The sequence below is a fragment of the Peromyscus leucopus genome, chromosome 17 (genome assembly GCF_004664715.2).
Source record: "Peromyscus leucopus breed LL Stock chromosome 17, UCI_PerLeu_2.1, whole genome shotgun sequence".
NCBI classification, from domain to species: Eukaryota; Metazoa; Chordata; class Mammalia; order Rodentia; family Cricetidae; genus Peromyscus; species Peromyscus leucopus.
Window position 1 is genome coordinate 20163152 of NC_051077.1, and position 16754 is coordinate 20179905.

A 16754-nucleotide genomic window follows, 5' to 3' on the forward strand; every position below is an offset into this window, starting at 1 on the left:
CAGTCCTCAGGGAGGGGCTTCCATGTCAGTTCCAGTGGAGTTTCTCCAAACCCTGTGTCCGGAGGGTGTGGTGTCTTCAGCGACAATCTCTTAACCTTCAAGTTCCCGGAGGCAACCAAGGCTGCAGGCAGGAGCCTAGATTGTCTGGGGAGACTCTTGGACTTCCCTGACCAACAATGGGAAGGGAGGTTTTTCATACTTAGCATGTAGGATTTAGTCTATTGTTCCTTAAAGGAGCATTACCACCCAAGGTAGTATAACTTTATTTAAACCACACACACACACACACACACCACACAGCCAGGCCAGCCTGTTCTACATTGTGAGCTCTGAGCCAAACAAGGCTACATTGAGACCTTGTCTGAAGAAACCAAACCAAGCCCAATTATACATAGATATGTATTTTTAAATAAATCATAAAGTAATGCTTCCCTATGGCTTTTCAAACATGGTTAGTATTAGTTTCCCCTCCCTCTCCCTCTGTATTGTTCTCCAACCCACTGCAGTTAAAGTCCCTGCCTTGTTCTTCCCATTTCCCTTCACAGCACCTGTGGTATTCTCCCCCCTAACCCCCACTCCCAGGCTCCTTCTTCAACGCCCTCATGGTCACTTTTTACTTTCCTGGTTTCTGTAGTTACTCAGTATATGTGCAGCTACACAGATATACACTCATATCTGAGATGTTTTCCAAAGATTTATTGATTCGTTTAAAAATAGCTATAGTAAAAAAAAAAAAATAGCCATAGTAAACCAGTTACACTTTAACATAAATACTGTTCCTTTTAATAACACATTTTCATAAAAACTTGTCAAGGATGGCTGTTTCATTTCTGTAAATGTTCTCATTGTGTAAGTGAGTTTTGGAGGAGAAGTTGAGGTCCCAGTGTCCCAGTCTTCCGCAGTCAGTCTATTTGGACATGCTACTTGGCCTGAGGTATAGCAGGAAAACCCAAATTCATACAAATATGTAGTTGAAAAAGACAGGCTATTTTAATAGCTTTTCAAATAACAGTAGCTATACCAAAACCATAGGTGTTTCTTAAAGATTATTTGTGGTGTGTAATAGGAAACTACAGACATTAGCTTTTCGTTCTTGGTTACACTGAGACTTTTTCCACCTCCATTGGGTTACTTAGATGTTCTAGATATAGAAAAAGCTTTAAATAGTATCAAAAAATCATGTGTTTATTTTATCCATCTCATTAGAAAAATTTTCAGGTCAAGAAAAGCTGCCCAGGTTTCCAGCGAAGGATACAAGTTCACCAAGATTGTAAGTTCTAGTATAAATTTCAGTTTTATTACTGAGAATAAATACTGGTAAGTAATTTTCTTTAAAGCAACAGGCTAACTTCATTCGGTCTTGAGAAAATGTCTGCTAAATAACCAGGTCTAAAGAACCACGTATAATTTTTGCCAGCAAGTTTTTGCTTTTCAATTCAATTTAAAAAAAAAATCCAATTCAACTCATAGTTCAAATATTTAAGCAGGGGTTTTCCTGCAGATGGCCACTGCACCCAGCATGAAGTTCAAGGCCATAGGGCAAGCAACTCGTGTTGGAGAAATACATGTTAAGGCACAGAAAGTAGAAGTAACTAGAGAATGTCCATGACATGGTCAATGGGAGCTACCTTCTGTAGTAGGAAGCAGAGAATGAGAACATGGGCATTTTTATGTTTTAAGTATAGTTTGAGAGTTTTATAATAAGGTTCATTCACATATTACGATTATAACAAATTAAGAAAATGAATATATAAAACTTTAGCAGGTTACAAAAAGCAGCTTTTGATTATCTCCTAATGGAACTTTTTTTCAACTACTCTGAATTCAAGCATGTATTTCTTCTTTTTTAATAACAGTTCATTTCTATTTACAAAAGAAGTTATTCAAAGGCTAAAAATAGATTCAAAAGCTATATGGTGAATTGCTTAAAGTTAAATAGCAAAAGTTTACCCAGAACAGAGTTGAGTTTTAAATTTTTAAGTTGTTTGTGAAACATAAGACATACTAAATTTTGGCCTCTTCAAACATTGAAGGCACTCATAGTAAATAAAGAAATGAAAATGAAACATGTTTAATATTCAGTATGGAGGACATTGCTTTACTTGAGAACTCATAGACATTCTGTAGAAAATGCACAGCATTTAGTTGCTTTTATGACTAGAATCCTTTCAGCACTTCCCCCATCTACATGGAAGCCAGTGGTCACTGTCTGGCAGTGCACATAGAGCATCTGCATTAAGAAAGTAAGGACCATCCGTAACACGGGCCTGCTGTCTTCATTCACAGGACACCGTCCCGGCAAGTTAAGACTGCTTCATATCAATCAGTACACAACCTCTACCCGTTCTCCACATCAAAGAAACATCTACACTTCCCACGTCCATTACTGTGGAAAGTAGAGTGACTGAGACACAAGACAGAGAGGCAAGGGCTCTGAAGGGAAACCCAACTTCGCACTCCAGGTTGTACTCGGAGTCTTAGATGATTCAGATGCCTTATCTCAACTGTGAATGGGCAATGAAGGACGCCAGCTGCTCAATGCTTAAGTGCATTTTACTTTGGACCTCAAGAAATTTCCAAGTTAAAATATTTCTTTTCATTCTTTACAGGAATGAAGACAGTAGGACACATAAGTCATCCTAACCAAAAAGACCTTTCTTTTTTGTCTTGGCCACTGATGAGCTGCCCATCTCAGCCGAGGGCACACTTCCTTTGGTAAACCACTCAGGTAATTTTCTCTTTGACACTTCAGATGACGTCTATAGAAAACAGAAAGACAAAGAAATATTCATATAACGGAAAAGGCATAAGAGCTGTAAAAGTAACTCAGACAGCCTGAATAATTCTCCTCAACCAAACAAAATGAAATAGAAATAGCTATAGAATTCTTGTGGGGGTGAAAAATCTAATAAATAAATAAAAGAGAAAAAAATTATATCGTTTCCTTCAGCAGTTACTTAAAATTCCATTACCATCCACTTTAAAGATGATTTGTTATTATTATTAGAATGTGTGTGTGTGTGTGTGTGTGTGTGTGTGTGTGTGTGTGTGTGTATACACACACACGCGCATGTGTGCTACATATAGTACAATGCCCATGTGGAAGTCAGAGGCATCTTTCAAGGGTCCTTTCTTTTCTTTCTAGCATGTTGCTGTGCCGTCTACTCCACGCTAGCTAGCCTACAAACTTCTAGGCATTTTTCCTGCCTCTACCTCCCTATCACCATAGGAATGCTGGGATTACAAATGCACGCCACTGGATCTGCCATTTTCACATGGGTTCTAGGAATCAAACGCAACCATCAGCCTTGCATAGGCAAAAGCTTTTATCCACTGAACATCTCACTGGCTTCACTATTGTCTTTCAAGATACTCAAGTTCAGGCACTAATTTGCTAAGTAAAAAATTGGACATTATTTCTGATCTACATAGTATGACACGTTTATTTTGGGTTGATGCACAAGGCCCCAAGTCTAAGAGCTTTTAAAGAAAACAATTAAAAAAAAAAACTTTAAAAGATAATGAATGTGATGCCCTAGAAAGGCATATATACAAGTATATACATGTACACACAGAAAGAGTTTATTGAGCACATGAAAGAGAAAACAGGTTCTGACACCCGTGGTAGCAGAAGGCCAGTAGACTGGCTCAGTCATGGCTCCTTGCAGAGTGGCCAGGAAGCAACAAGCACTCAAAAACACTCACTGGATAAATGAAAAAAAGAAAAAAAAAAAAACAATCTTTGCTTTGTAGACTGCTTTGAGAATTTCCTGACGACCATAGATCCCTTTCTCAGAAAAAGAACAAGTTATACACATGCATAACACTTTGCATGTGATTTTAGGACTCATCTATCAAATTCCTTAGAACCTGGTCAAAAATCCCTGAAGAAGAATTTAATAACACAAAAGGAATGTTTTGTGCTATACCATCTGCACATGAAAAAAAACAAAAACAAAAATGACTATCTGAAGTAGGTAAGTGCTCTACAAACCTACAACGGTACAAAAACGAGTATGATGCTGAGTCACTAGAGTCTGAGAATAAAGCTCAGAACTCATGCTAAAAAGAATAATCCTTAGAGCCAGGCAGTGGTGGCGTACGCCTTTAATACCAGCACTCAGGAAGCAGAGCCAGGTGGATCTCTGTGAGTTCGAGGCCAGCCTGGTCTACAGAGTGAGATCTAGGACAGACTCCAAAGCTACACAGAGAAACCCTGTCTCGAAAAAACAAAAAAAAAAACAAAAAGAATACTCGAAAAAACAAAAACAAAAAAAACAAAAAGAATACTCCTAAGAACTTAGCCAAGTTAATTTACTTACTGGACACATTTAAAGGCTTTTATAATAAGGTAGCTTAATTTAAGTCAAATGTGCCTAAGGTATAATTTACACCATTTCAAGAATGATGATTTTATATGCTTTATCAATTACTTTCTATATTTTATTGTGTTTTCTGCCTTTAAAAGGTTTCAAAATATTCACAGGTAAGGAAAAAAGCCAAAGGTAATTAGGAAAAGGAATTGTATATTGAAATTTCATATTGAATATTCAAATATTAACATTTTATATTTAAGAAAACAAGATAATACACAAAGCTAACTAGTAAAGCTAAAAGTAAAGAATTTTAAAAGACCAATTTAATTTTTTAAAAAATCAGTTCTCTTTACTTTTACACTATTGAGAAGAATAAGAGTCCAGTGCTGGAAACCCTACAGAGATTACTGTAGTGCTAAAATGTAGAACGTCACTTCTAACACAAGTGTTAACAGCTACAAGCTACCACACCAAGCCTGCTGTGGGAGAGCTAGAATATTTTCAATGAGTTATTAAAAGCTCAGCAATAACTATAAGCACGTCATGTAGACCCTGGAGGTATTAAAGGTCAAACCTTTTTTTTTTTTTTTTTTTTTCAAGACATGGTTTCTGTGTAGCCCTGGCTGTCCTAGAACTTGCTCTATAAACCAGGTTGGCCTCAAACTCATAGAGATCCACCTGCCTCTGCCTCCTGAGTGCTGGGATTAAAGGCATGCGCCACCACCACTTGGCTAGCAAAATGTCATTTTTAAAGCATTTTAATATCATCTAAAATAACACTGAACGCATATTTTTTTCTAACTATACAAAAGACTCCCTATGCTATGCGCATAACCATAACTATCCACCTGTAGAATACAATCTTCATACTAGAGCATGAGAATCAATTAGTGGGAAGCATTTATAATCAAATTTGTCTTCACTTCTATAAACCATATACATTGTCATGATACACAAAGCTAACTCCATTAACTACATCTCTAGAATGAGGTGTATTTTTCTAGATCACAAAGCCAATACAGGTAAAATTTAAGCTGAGATTCTACACAATAAATTATATTTCCTCTATTGCCTTTTTAAAAACAGCTTTTCTTAAATATTTTGTACAGCAAAGGGAACAGCACGTACAGACTTATATATTACAACAGATCACTGAGCATACAAAGAGAAACTTTGTAAACACTGTACATGTAATTAATACCTTGCTATCAGTGGCTACGTCCTTGCTTTTCTTAAAGCTCACACCGCTCTCTTCAGAGCTGGGCAAGCATCTCTTTCTGTTGGGGTCGCAGGAAGGCTGGCTTCCGCCGTCACCACTCTCAAGGGTCTCAATGACCATGTGGATAAGGTACGTGTTGATGTTTTCAGGAACTAACATTCTAATGAGTTTAACTTTATACATATCTGCGAAAGATAAGAAAGACAGACCAACACGAGTTAAGGAGAACATTTAGACACCTATGAGGTGAGCATGATGAAACAGCATGTGCAAGGAAGAAAACTGCCCAAGAAAGTTTTTGTCTTTCGAATGGTAACATCGTTAAGGGAAATGGAGTCACATCATGGTTTCCCCTCAAGGACTCTGCCCAAGCCCTTAGCTCTAGGACAGGTCAATATTAAGGATGCTACATAGTCATTCTTTAAGCTGTCTTTTGAGAATAACAACAACCATGCATAGACCCTTTGCTAAAGGAAACTGTGCTTCAATTTCCAAATACTGGTTACAAATTAATTTCTCTTAAAAATTTATTCTCAGGGCTGGAGAGATAGCTCAACAGTTAAGAGCGCACATTGCTCTTACAGAGGATCCAAGTTTAGTTCCCAGCACTCACATCAAGTACTTAAACCACCTGTAATTATAATTCTGGCTGCAGGGAATCTTATGCCCTCTTCTGGCCTCTGCAGAGACCTGTGCTCGTGTATGCATGAACTTACACACACACACACACACACACACACACACACACACACACAAAATTTGTTCTTTTAAAAATTACTCTTGCTAGGCATGGTGGCACAAGAATTCCAGCACTCAGGAGGCAGAGGCAGACAAATCTCTGTGAGTTCAAGGCCAACCTGGTCTACAAAGTAAGTTCCAGGACAACCAAGGCTGTTACACAGAAAACCTTGTCTCAAAAAAAAAAAAAACAAAAAAAATTACTCTTAAACTATAACTAATTGATAATTGTGAATAATATTCTAAGATAATTACATCAATAATATATAGCATAACAAACCACATCAGTTACATAAAATGGTTATCATAGGTGAATTTCCTAGGAGACTATGTTCACCATGATATTGTTTTAATTAAAAATTGGAGGCATGCAGTGCTCAAAGTCAACCCCATTGTATACATAGGACAGAACTCTGTCACAGGATTTTGCTTTCAGAATGAAGGAGCTCGCACGTGTGGTGGCAACACAATTAACTGGTGCTGTATCAGTCAGTCCCATTTACACACCGTGGAGCATCTCCTACAGATAAACTACTACCTGTCATTGGAGCACATCCTCTCCTTTCCATGTCATACTCACCTTCAAGGTCAAGCACAAGAAAACGAAGCAACCCAGAACCTACTTATTCATCTCCACTTAGTTTATAAAACACATCAAGCATTCCTGCCACTCAATTCAACTCAGTGATCAGAAGCCAAGAAATTTTTGAATGACACCTTGAAAACATGAATTTAAAATGTTGATATTTCCAGGTTTAGTTCTTCTTTTCTCCCAAAGACTGTGGCTTGCTACTCAAGGACTCATGCAAAACAGATTTTTTTTTTTTTAAAAAGGCACAGATAAAAATAACTAACAAAAAAGTAGTGCATTTGGCTACCTACATACATTCCAGGCTTAAAATGTAAGACGGGTGCTAAGCATCATCTGAGAAAGGACTATGCATTAAATACGTACTAAAATCATTAATGAGATTATCCTGTGAACCCAATGAAAATGGTATTTGTTCTGGGGTCGATGCAACATTCTGATTATCACATAAGTCCCACCAGCACTGAGCAGTACTCCGCTCTGTGCATACAGCAGGCTTGACTGTGAGCTCCCATTGTCTTCAATTTTTCTTTACAGTTGTGCTCCGATGAACATTTTAGTACATGCATTTTTCCGTATCTCTGGATTGCTCAGAGTGGGGTTGCTAGTTCCCAGGTTACATACATTGCAGTTTGATGTAAACTGGTAAGTCACCTCTAAATTGTGCTCTATCTAATACTATAGCCATTAACCAAGTGCATGCTACTGAACATCTGGAATTAACTCAAATGAATTATTAAATTTAAAAACCAATACTATACCAGTTCACTTTGTTCAACTTCAAAGTTTCTGAAAGCTAAATACAAATCAGTATTTTTTTGATGTTGCTCTTTTCTCATCTAGCCCAAGTTGGCTGTGGACTCACTGTGTAGATAATAAAGATCTTGAGTTACTAATGCTCTTGGCTCCATTTCCCAAGCTCTGGGATTAACCCATGCACCAGCACACTGGCTAAAGTATTTCTAATTAAACTTTAGCATCAGAAGACATGTTATAAACATAAAATGCCTAACTGAAAAGGCTTACTAGAGAAAAAAAAATGTAAAATAGCTTGCTAAGAACTTTAGATTAATTCAACATTGAAATCATATTTAGTATACAGAACAGATTAAACTCTTATTAAAATTAATCATATCTATTTAGTTTTTAATGTAGACATTAGAAAATTAAGTTGTTCTTGGGGTTAACATTATATTTTTATTGGGTAGTGCTGTTCCAGAGAAGTCACTGAATTTTCCCATTTTTCAATCAATTAATATAACTAACTATACTGTATTATATGCATTTTCTTCTATGAGTTATTAAATTAGATAATGAAAATACACATCCTTAATTTTATGGTATAAGTATAGTATTAAAACTAACTTTTAGAAAATAATCAAAATACTGAACTATAAATAATGTTATACTAAGGTTATTTGAAAAGAATCTTACTTCATTTTTGAATAAAATTTACTTCTAAAATTAAAAACATGTTAAAAAAGCTATAGCACACAAACATTTACCTCTAGCCTAACTACTGATAGTGATGGTATATATAGAGTTTGTATGACTGTAGGTGTCATTGGTAGTTTACACACTTCTGCAAGCGTGTTCTATCTTTAAGCTATGACTATCTTGAAGTCATCCTGCATGACAGCTTGGTCACCTGTATTAACTCTACCTCCTGCCACGCCACCCTCCTGCATATCCCAGAACTTGAATGGTCGCACTGGTTATACCCATTTAGTGTTTTAACGAGGTCATGTCACCCCTTTGTGGAAGCTACCCTTAATTTTCCAATTCCATGCACATAAGAAATGGGAGAGATTATTCCGAGTATTATCTAGGTACCTCATTAAATAGTTTACTTATCTTTTTTTATATAAATATTTTTATTTTATAATTAATTTAACTTTACGTATCAGCCACGGATTCCCCCATCCTCCATCCTCCCATCTCCCACCCTTTCCCCCCAACCCACCCCCCATTTCCACCTCCTCCAAGGCAAGGTCTCCCCTGGGGAGTCAGCCCAGCCCAGTAGATTCAGTTGAGGCAGGTCCAGTCCCCTCCTCCCTGCACCAAGGCTGAGTAAAGTGTCTCAGGATAGGCCCTAGGTTCAAAAAAGCCAGCTCATGCACCAAGGACAAGTCCTGGTCCCACCCCCTGGGGACCTCCTAAAACAGTTCAAGTTCATCAACTGTCTCACTTATCCTGAGGGCCTGGTCCAGTTCCATGGGAGCTCCTCAGCTATTGGTTCATAGTTCATCTTATAAGCATAGTTAAGATACTCAAGGTAACAAAAGAAGTTTGAAATTATATAAACATAGACAAACTAATAAAAAACTTACAAAATCATAAAAACACAAAGTGACAGAATGAAAATCTAGATGGGAAACAAGAGTGTACAAAAATAAGATTTCAATTCACAATTACTCTATTTTTGAGTTACTATTATATTATAAAAACACAGAAAAAATTCAATTTGGAATTGTATAAAATTTAAATTCAAACAAACTTGTTCATTAAAATACTGAAATAGTTTAAAAAGTTACTAAGTTGGCCTTGTCTACACATATGTACACTGAGAACACTAAATGGACTCAGTAGATTCTGTGTCTGTGGGGTGTGCGTGTGCATGTATGTGCACATGCACACATGTGTGATAACAATAATTAAAGAAGAGATCATGAATTTGAAATGGGATGGAGGAAACAGCAATGAACTGGATAGGAGAGAGAGAAGAGTAGAAATGATGCAAAAACAGTATTTGTGTATGAAATTCTAAAAGATAAAAAAATGATTTAAAAATTAATCTTCTAACATCAGAAATTGAAATTACTAAGCTCATATGGTAGACAGTATTTAAAGGCACTAGAAAACATTAAAGGGGATAAAATTAATTTATTTTAGTCAAACAAGAGACTTAATAAACCTGAATCTTAACAAAAATTATAATTTACATTTTATTTTGATAGCTTTTAAGTTAATTTTAAGTTATTTGGCAGTATGACTTAAAATGGCATTAGTAAAAATTAAAACTTGGTAAATCATCAATCTTATATGTGATGTTAAAATTATTTTTGCAGCTCCCTAGGCCCCCATCACTATGCAAAACAGATTGGGGATGCGAAAGAGAAAAGGGTTTCTACTTTTGTTTCTTGGTCAAAAGTTCCATAACTTTATAATCACACAACTTAGAAACTAAATTAACAGCAACTCAACTCTTACCATAGCCAAGTCAGACAGTTTCTATAGATACGTGGTAATGAGTTGAGTTAGAAGTCCTTTTTTTGTTGCTGTTATTCAAGAATATTGCTCAACTATTTAGTATATAAACACGCAAAAGACCACCATAGCTTGGAGAATTCTCAAAGTCACACGCTTCTATAAAATACAATTTACCATTGTTATCCATTGGCTCTTCATCAAAGCCACAGGTCTCACACCCTGGTTTCATCAACCATGGACGGGGTATGGTGGTATATGTCTAGTCCCAGCACTCAGACTTAGGAGGAAGATGAATTCAAGGGCAGCCTAGACTACACAGGAAGACCTTGTCTCAAAACAAACAAAAAACATGTACTGAACATGTACACACATTCTCCTTACTATTTCTCAAACAATATATTGTAATAACTGACATAGCATTTAATGTTGTACTAGCTACATATTATATGTGATATAATGTGATTTAAAGTACAGGATATGTGTTACATGCATTTGAGTGTTACATTTTATAGAAGACTCTTGGACATCCACAGACTTTTATATCCCTGTGGAGACATGAAATCAATACTGAGGACTGATTGTGTGGTTTTTGAAATCTTCCTTCGTATACACGTACTTATTAACTTCATATATTCTTTTTTTCAAGATTTATTTGTATTTTATGTATATGACTGCTTTGCCTGCATGTATGTATGTGCACTGTATGTGTGTCCATGGTGTCTGCATAGACCAGAGCAGGGCACCATATCCTCTGGAACTGGAGTTACAAACATTTGACAGTCACCATGTGGATGCTGGGGACCCAACCTGGGTTCTCTGTAGAAGCAGCAAGTGCTCTTATCTACTGAGCCATCTCTCCAGCTCCAACCTCATAGATGTTTAATTAACTATCAAAAAGGATAGAATATAAAAGTAATGAGCTTTGAAGGGTATTTTTAAAATGCTCTTAGAGATTATCATTTATTTCATCACCATCCTTCACTAATGCCACTATTTACTATGTACGATGTACCAAGGCTGGTATCCAGTGTCCTTCTCATAATTCTGTAAAAAGATAAAAACAGTATTCCTTTCTGTCTCATACATGAAAAACCTGAGACCTGGAAAGGTTTGGGTCATGTGCTAATGGTCCTAAAGCATTAATTGTCAGAGATAAGACTGACTCACTGGTGTGTCTTCTGCCAAAGCCTTTGCATCTACCTGTCTAGACTAACTCCATCTGTCAGTCCACGGTTTCAGGAAGGCAGCCAATCAGCAGCAAACAGGATTGTCAATATTTTTTTTAAAAAAAGGAAGCAATGCTGCATAACATTGCCCAACCATGTTATCAAAATGTGTCTGAGTCTTAAGAGACAATGTATTTCTAGCCAAAATTCCAGTCTTTAGCTTTCCCTGAAACAATGGATAAAGACTGATACAACTTTAATCTAAACCTGCATTGTAAATGCTATTCTCCTCACTCCGCCTTCATGTCTAACAGACTGGTCAGATGTCAGGAAGACTCATAGTTTTCTCGTAAGATGACTCACAATTGAGTTACTCTGGATATTTTATCACAAAGTCTAAAATCTTATGGGTCTTAAAATTTAGGAATTTAAAGTTAACCTTAGCAGATCTACTTTGACCAAGTTCCAAAACTATCAATTCATTAACTTGGAATTATAGATGCATAAGCACCACTCTAAGCCTCAGATTGGCATGTCTAGACATGCTTTCTCTATACCCAGGTCTGCACAGAAAATCAAATAATAGCCAGACTGTATTTGAGAAAGATTCTCACTAGGTAATTCTGTTGCTTTATCACTTTACAAATTCTTGGGGTTGGGGACACAACTCTAGTTGTTTCCACATGGGAAAGAATTTCAGGTAATAAAAAGTAAGAATTCACTCAGTTTTTTTGTTTTTAAGATGATCATTACTCTAGTCTAACAGAAAGAATTTTTAAAAGTCAGATGTACCATTTTAACGCTCTGACTGTATACTTGTGTATTTAAGAGGAAAATTCTCTAATATGCCTCTACTTTACTTCTGTAAAGTACATCACTTCTTAAACATCTCCGCGAGGCAAGCAGGGGGCTCAGCTCTGTGTCACAGCTGAGGTTCCTCAGTGGGATGAGAACAAATGATTTTTTGGGGTGGTGGTATGGATGTTTTGCCTGCATGTACAGTTATGCCATATTTGTGCCTGGTCCCCACAGAAGCTCAGAAGAAGGTGTCAGAGCTCCTGGAACTGGAGTTACAGGTGGCTGTGGGTCACCATGTGGATGCTGGGAACTGAACCTCTGTCTTCTGAAGAACAGCTGGGTACTTTTAACTGGCGAGCTAGCCGTCTATCAAGCCTGGAGAAGAAGCTCTTCTACTGGAGCTATGAGGCTGCCATGTCAGTGACCGATGCCACTGACTGCTGTTAGAGAGAGAAACCAGCGGCAGAGACCCAGAGACGTTTAGGAGAAAAGGAGGAGCAGTCGGCTGCTGGGAAGGACTATGGAGAAAGATGGAGTTTTAAATGTGCCTGATTTGGACATGAGTGGGAAGCTTATCATCTGAAAAGAGAGAATTTTTTCAGTATACTTTCTGTTGAGGAAGGAAGAATTTCTTTCCTTAAATCAAAAAGTCAGCCAAGGCAAGTTTCACCCAAGCAGAAGGGTCAGTGCTATTAACAGGGAACTGAGTGAAGCACTTGTTTACTTCATTAGGCTGCAGAGAAGGGCTGCGCTCATCACCTGAGTTGACGGGAGGGTTTCGGATAACATCAGCAATAATCTTCTGAACCTCTGGGGTCAGGCCAGCTCGCTCCATATCCAGGGGGTAGCCAGCTTTCACCGCCTGGGCTAAGTGCATGCCAACCGCCGTGAGAGGCAGGAGTCTATTTTCAGCGATGCCGTGCTGCAGGGGAAGAGCCAAAGAGCCAGTGAGTGAAAACCTTCCTACTGCATCTCACAGGGAGAAAGTAGCTGGCATCTTCAGGCAGCACATGGTCACTGAGAAATAAGCAATGGATAACAATGTTCGTTTTAAATATTTCTTCAAAACGACTATAACAGACCTCCACAGATTCCACTCTGTATACTGATTAAAACAAAATCACTCAATTGTAGCCAAAAATGCAACCCCCTCTCCCTCTGTATTCACTTTAAAAGCTATTTGGTGTCAGCCATCAGCCACTTTATGTAAGTCGGGTAACTGTTACAATTGTTTGAAAATATAGGAAGCTGTACTATAAGGCTCTTGAAAGTGGACATGGTGCTTTGGCTACATAAATTTCAAAGAAGACAGCTCCTAAATGCTCAGTGATGATGTACGACTCCAGAAGCACTCTTTAGAAGGGTCCTGAGAAGACGGCAGTGTTTCAAATAGGCTCCATTCATAAAACAGTAGCTACAGTTTAACAAGGATGCTTGCTCACTCTTTTATTATACTACTGACCTTACGATAATGATGACCAGCTTTGGAAAAGATTTCTATAAAACTTTTTAAACAGACGTGGCTCCAAATACATTTACAATATGTATTAGGTAAAAATGTGTTTTTTTAAACAAAAAGTATTGATACTCAATTATGCTAACATCCATGATATTTCTTTCAATATATTTAGAAAGTCTGAATTCAGGCTGTATGTGTGAATGTTGATTCATTCACAGAGCACACCATCTAGGGCACTAATTTCATCCTTCACAAGTAGGTGTTGAATTGCTTTCATTAAATGTCTAGTCTTTTCCATTAAAAAGTATGTACCATGTGTGTATAATATCGGGGTTATTTGATACTAGGCATCAAATTACCTCCAACTAACTGTATTATTGCTCATCACTAATTAGTCCTCAGATGCATTTAATTTTGTGGTTAACTAGCAAGACCCTCTTAAGACTCCAGGGAGGTACAGATAATCAACAATCATTTTGCAAAATCAAACACTACTGCATAATACCATAAGACATAAATAAAGATATTTCATTCAATGCATCATTAATCATAAAATGTAATATATTTTATGTATTGTTACTGAGTATTAGAATATACTTTATTCACAAAATTTGGAGCCCATTCCAAACTTTCTTGGTAACCATACTCATTAATGTATGTACATGGTCAAATCATACATATAAGGTATATTCAACAAGTACACATTACTGACTGCACAATTACACAAGATTCAACTGAAATTCCTACTAACCAGGTATTTTATTTACAAAATAGCTAATGGAATCACTTGGTCTCTTGGCTAGTGGCTTTTCTAATTTTAAGTGAGGAACCTGACTATCTAGATATTTTAAGTGAAGAACTATACATTCTTCTTTCCATCTGACCCTAAGATAAAGTGTGCCCTGATGCACAGTGGGCAGGAAAGGCAGGCCCTGACCCATATGAGCTGCTCCAAATCAGTTTAGTATCAGAGAGGCCACGAACGTAGAGCAGGGGTTCTCATAGTGCCCTATTCTGGTGATCTGTTCCCCATCTCATAGAATAAAAATTCATGAGCCACAAAGACTTACGTTAGAACAATGAAGAAATATTAACTATGACCATTTTCACAGCTATAAGATTTTGAAAAGAGTGTCCAACATAGTTTTGGAGGAAAAAAAATGGAGCAATATGTATTGGAAGACACAGAGTAAAGAGCAAATTTTTACAAAGTTATTTTCAGATCTTTCAATAACTTCCAAAAACAGTATACACCTCATACACACGTAAGAGCACACTTTCACAGTACCCACATCATACACATGTAAGAGCACACTTTCACAGTACCCACATCATACACATGTAAGAGCACACTTTCACAGTATCCACATCATACACACGTAAACACACTTACATACCACAAAAAAAACAACAAAAATCATACACACATAAGAGCATACTTTCACAGTATACACATCATACTCATGTAAGAGCACACTTTCACAGAATACACATCATACACATGTAAGAGCACACTTTCACAGTATATACATCATACACATGTAAGAGCACATTTTCAAAGTATATACATCATACACATGTAAGAGCATGCTTTCACAGTTTACACATCATACAATGTAAGAGACACAACATATCCAAATACACATTAAGACAAACAATACATATAACACATAAGAGCATACTTTCACAGTATACACATCATACACATGTAACAGCATGCTTTCACAGCTTTGTGCTTTGTTTCTGATAACTTATTGAATTTACTTTCTCTGGCAGTGCTCCAGATAGAGCCCAGGGGCTCCTGCATGGTAGGTAAGTTCTCTACACTGAGAGTGCAGAAGATTAAAAACTACACATATTCTGGATTACAAAGCTTCTCGTATTTCATAGCTAATGGTGTGGTGTGTCTACATCTGGTATTATTTGGCCACATTTATAGAAATATATACCCTGCAATTTAATACTTTCTCTGTGAGTTTTCAATAAGCTACACAGAGAAACCTTGTCTCAAAAAACTATACCCTAATAGTTTTAAACTGGTTATAAAACGCTCCTGCTGCACCTTCCCTGAGCTACAGCTGTGTTCTCCCTAACTGTGACTCAGTCTCTTTTAAGTAATCATGGTCACACCAGACTTGCTGCTGTTACCTGACAGAGACAGAAGATTAAAGATGGCACTCACTGTATGACACGAAGTAATGAACCCCAAGTCACAATTTCCATAGTAAAAGCCGAGCAAACCCCAGTGTAAACACCCTGAAGGCAGCACTTACCAAGGACATCTTCTTTTCCTGGAATAAAGAATACGTGACAGCCACAGACTGTGAGAGGGAGCACTCCCCGTTTTCCACTTCCTGATTTTTCTTCTGTTCCTCTTGTGGTTTTGTACTCGAAAAGAGGTCTGTCTACAGAATTTTAAATGCAGCACAAATAATAATAATAACATAATGACAGACATAATAATACCATCAACATAATGATCAACATTTGACTGTAAGGCATTACAGGAAAACATAACACAAAATCTCTACATAACCAAGTTTTCATGAAGAATGCAAAAAGAAGCTGAATTTTTTACATGCTGATTTAAAAGGATAAATAAACTAGAGAGCATGCAACAAACTTTCTCATATTCTCTTTAGCTCATGAGAAAGAATCCAAAAGCAGCCATATAATGTTCTAATTAATGTCTCTACGTTAATCCCCTAATCCTCTGGAAGTGAACACTGGACAGAATCAATATACAAGTTTACACAGTATATCACATAATGGGCACATATAGAAACATAAAGAAACATATCCTCACTATATCTGGATATGTATATAACTATATATGTATATATGCATGTATATGCATACATATGCATTTATGCTGACATATTAAACAATTAGCTATAGCACACATCCCAACTAGAGCTCTGGCCTTTAAGCATCATGTAAAATCTTAGATAGAGCTAGGCGGTGGTGGTACACGCCATTAATACCAGCACTCGGGAGGCAGAGCCAGGCAGATCTCTGTGAGTTTGAGGCCAGACTGGTCTACAGAGTGAGATCCAGGACAGGCACCAAAACTACACAGAAAAACTGGAAAAAACAAAACAAAACAAAAAAACAACTTGATAGAGGGCTAGATAGACAACTTGGTAGATAAGAGCATGTGTTGCTCTTCTAAAGGATTTGAGTTTTATTTCCCGCACCCACATCAGATGGATCCTACCACACACACACACACACACACACACACACACACACACGCACA

The 16754-nt window shown here is 37.2% G+C and overlaps 1 protein-coding gene across 3 annotated transcripts in view; it reads right to left on the reverse strand.

The window, feature by feature from the left end:
• Positions 1-676: 676 nt before the first annotated feature.
• Positions 677-16754, reverse strand: part of Wrn (WRN RecQ like helicase) — a 113040-nt gene continuing 96962 nt past the window's right edge. For all 3 annotated transcript variants that reach the window (XM_028877195.2, XM_028877196.2, XM_028877194.2), the window contains 4 exons: positions 15769-15900; positions 12796-12958; positions 5518-5720; positions 677-2759 (listed from right to left, as the gene is read on the reverse strand). In XM_028877195.2, coding sequence (XP_028733028.1) covers positions 2640-2759; positions 5518-5720; positions 12796-12958; positions 15769-15900 — 618 coding nt within the window. In that variant the 3' untranslated portion in view covers positions 677-2639. The remainder of the gene's footprint in view (positions 2760-5517; positions 5721-12795; positions 12959-15768; positions 15901-16754) is intronic.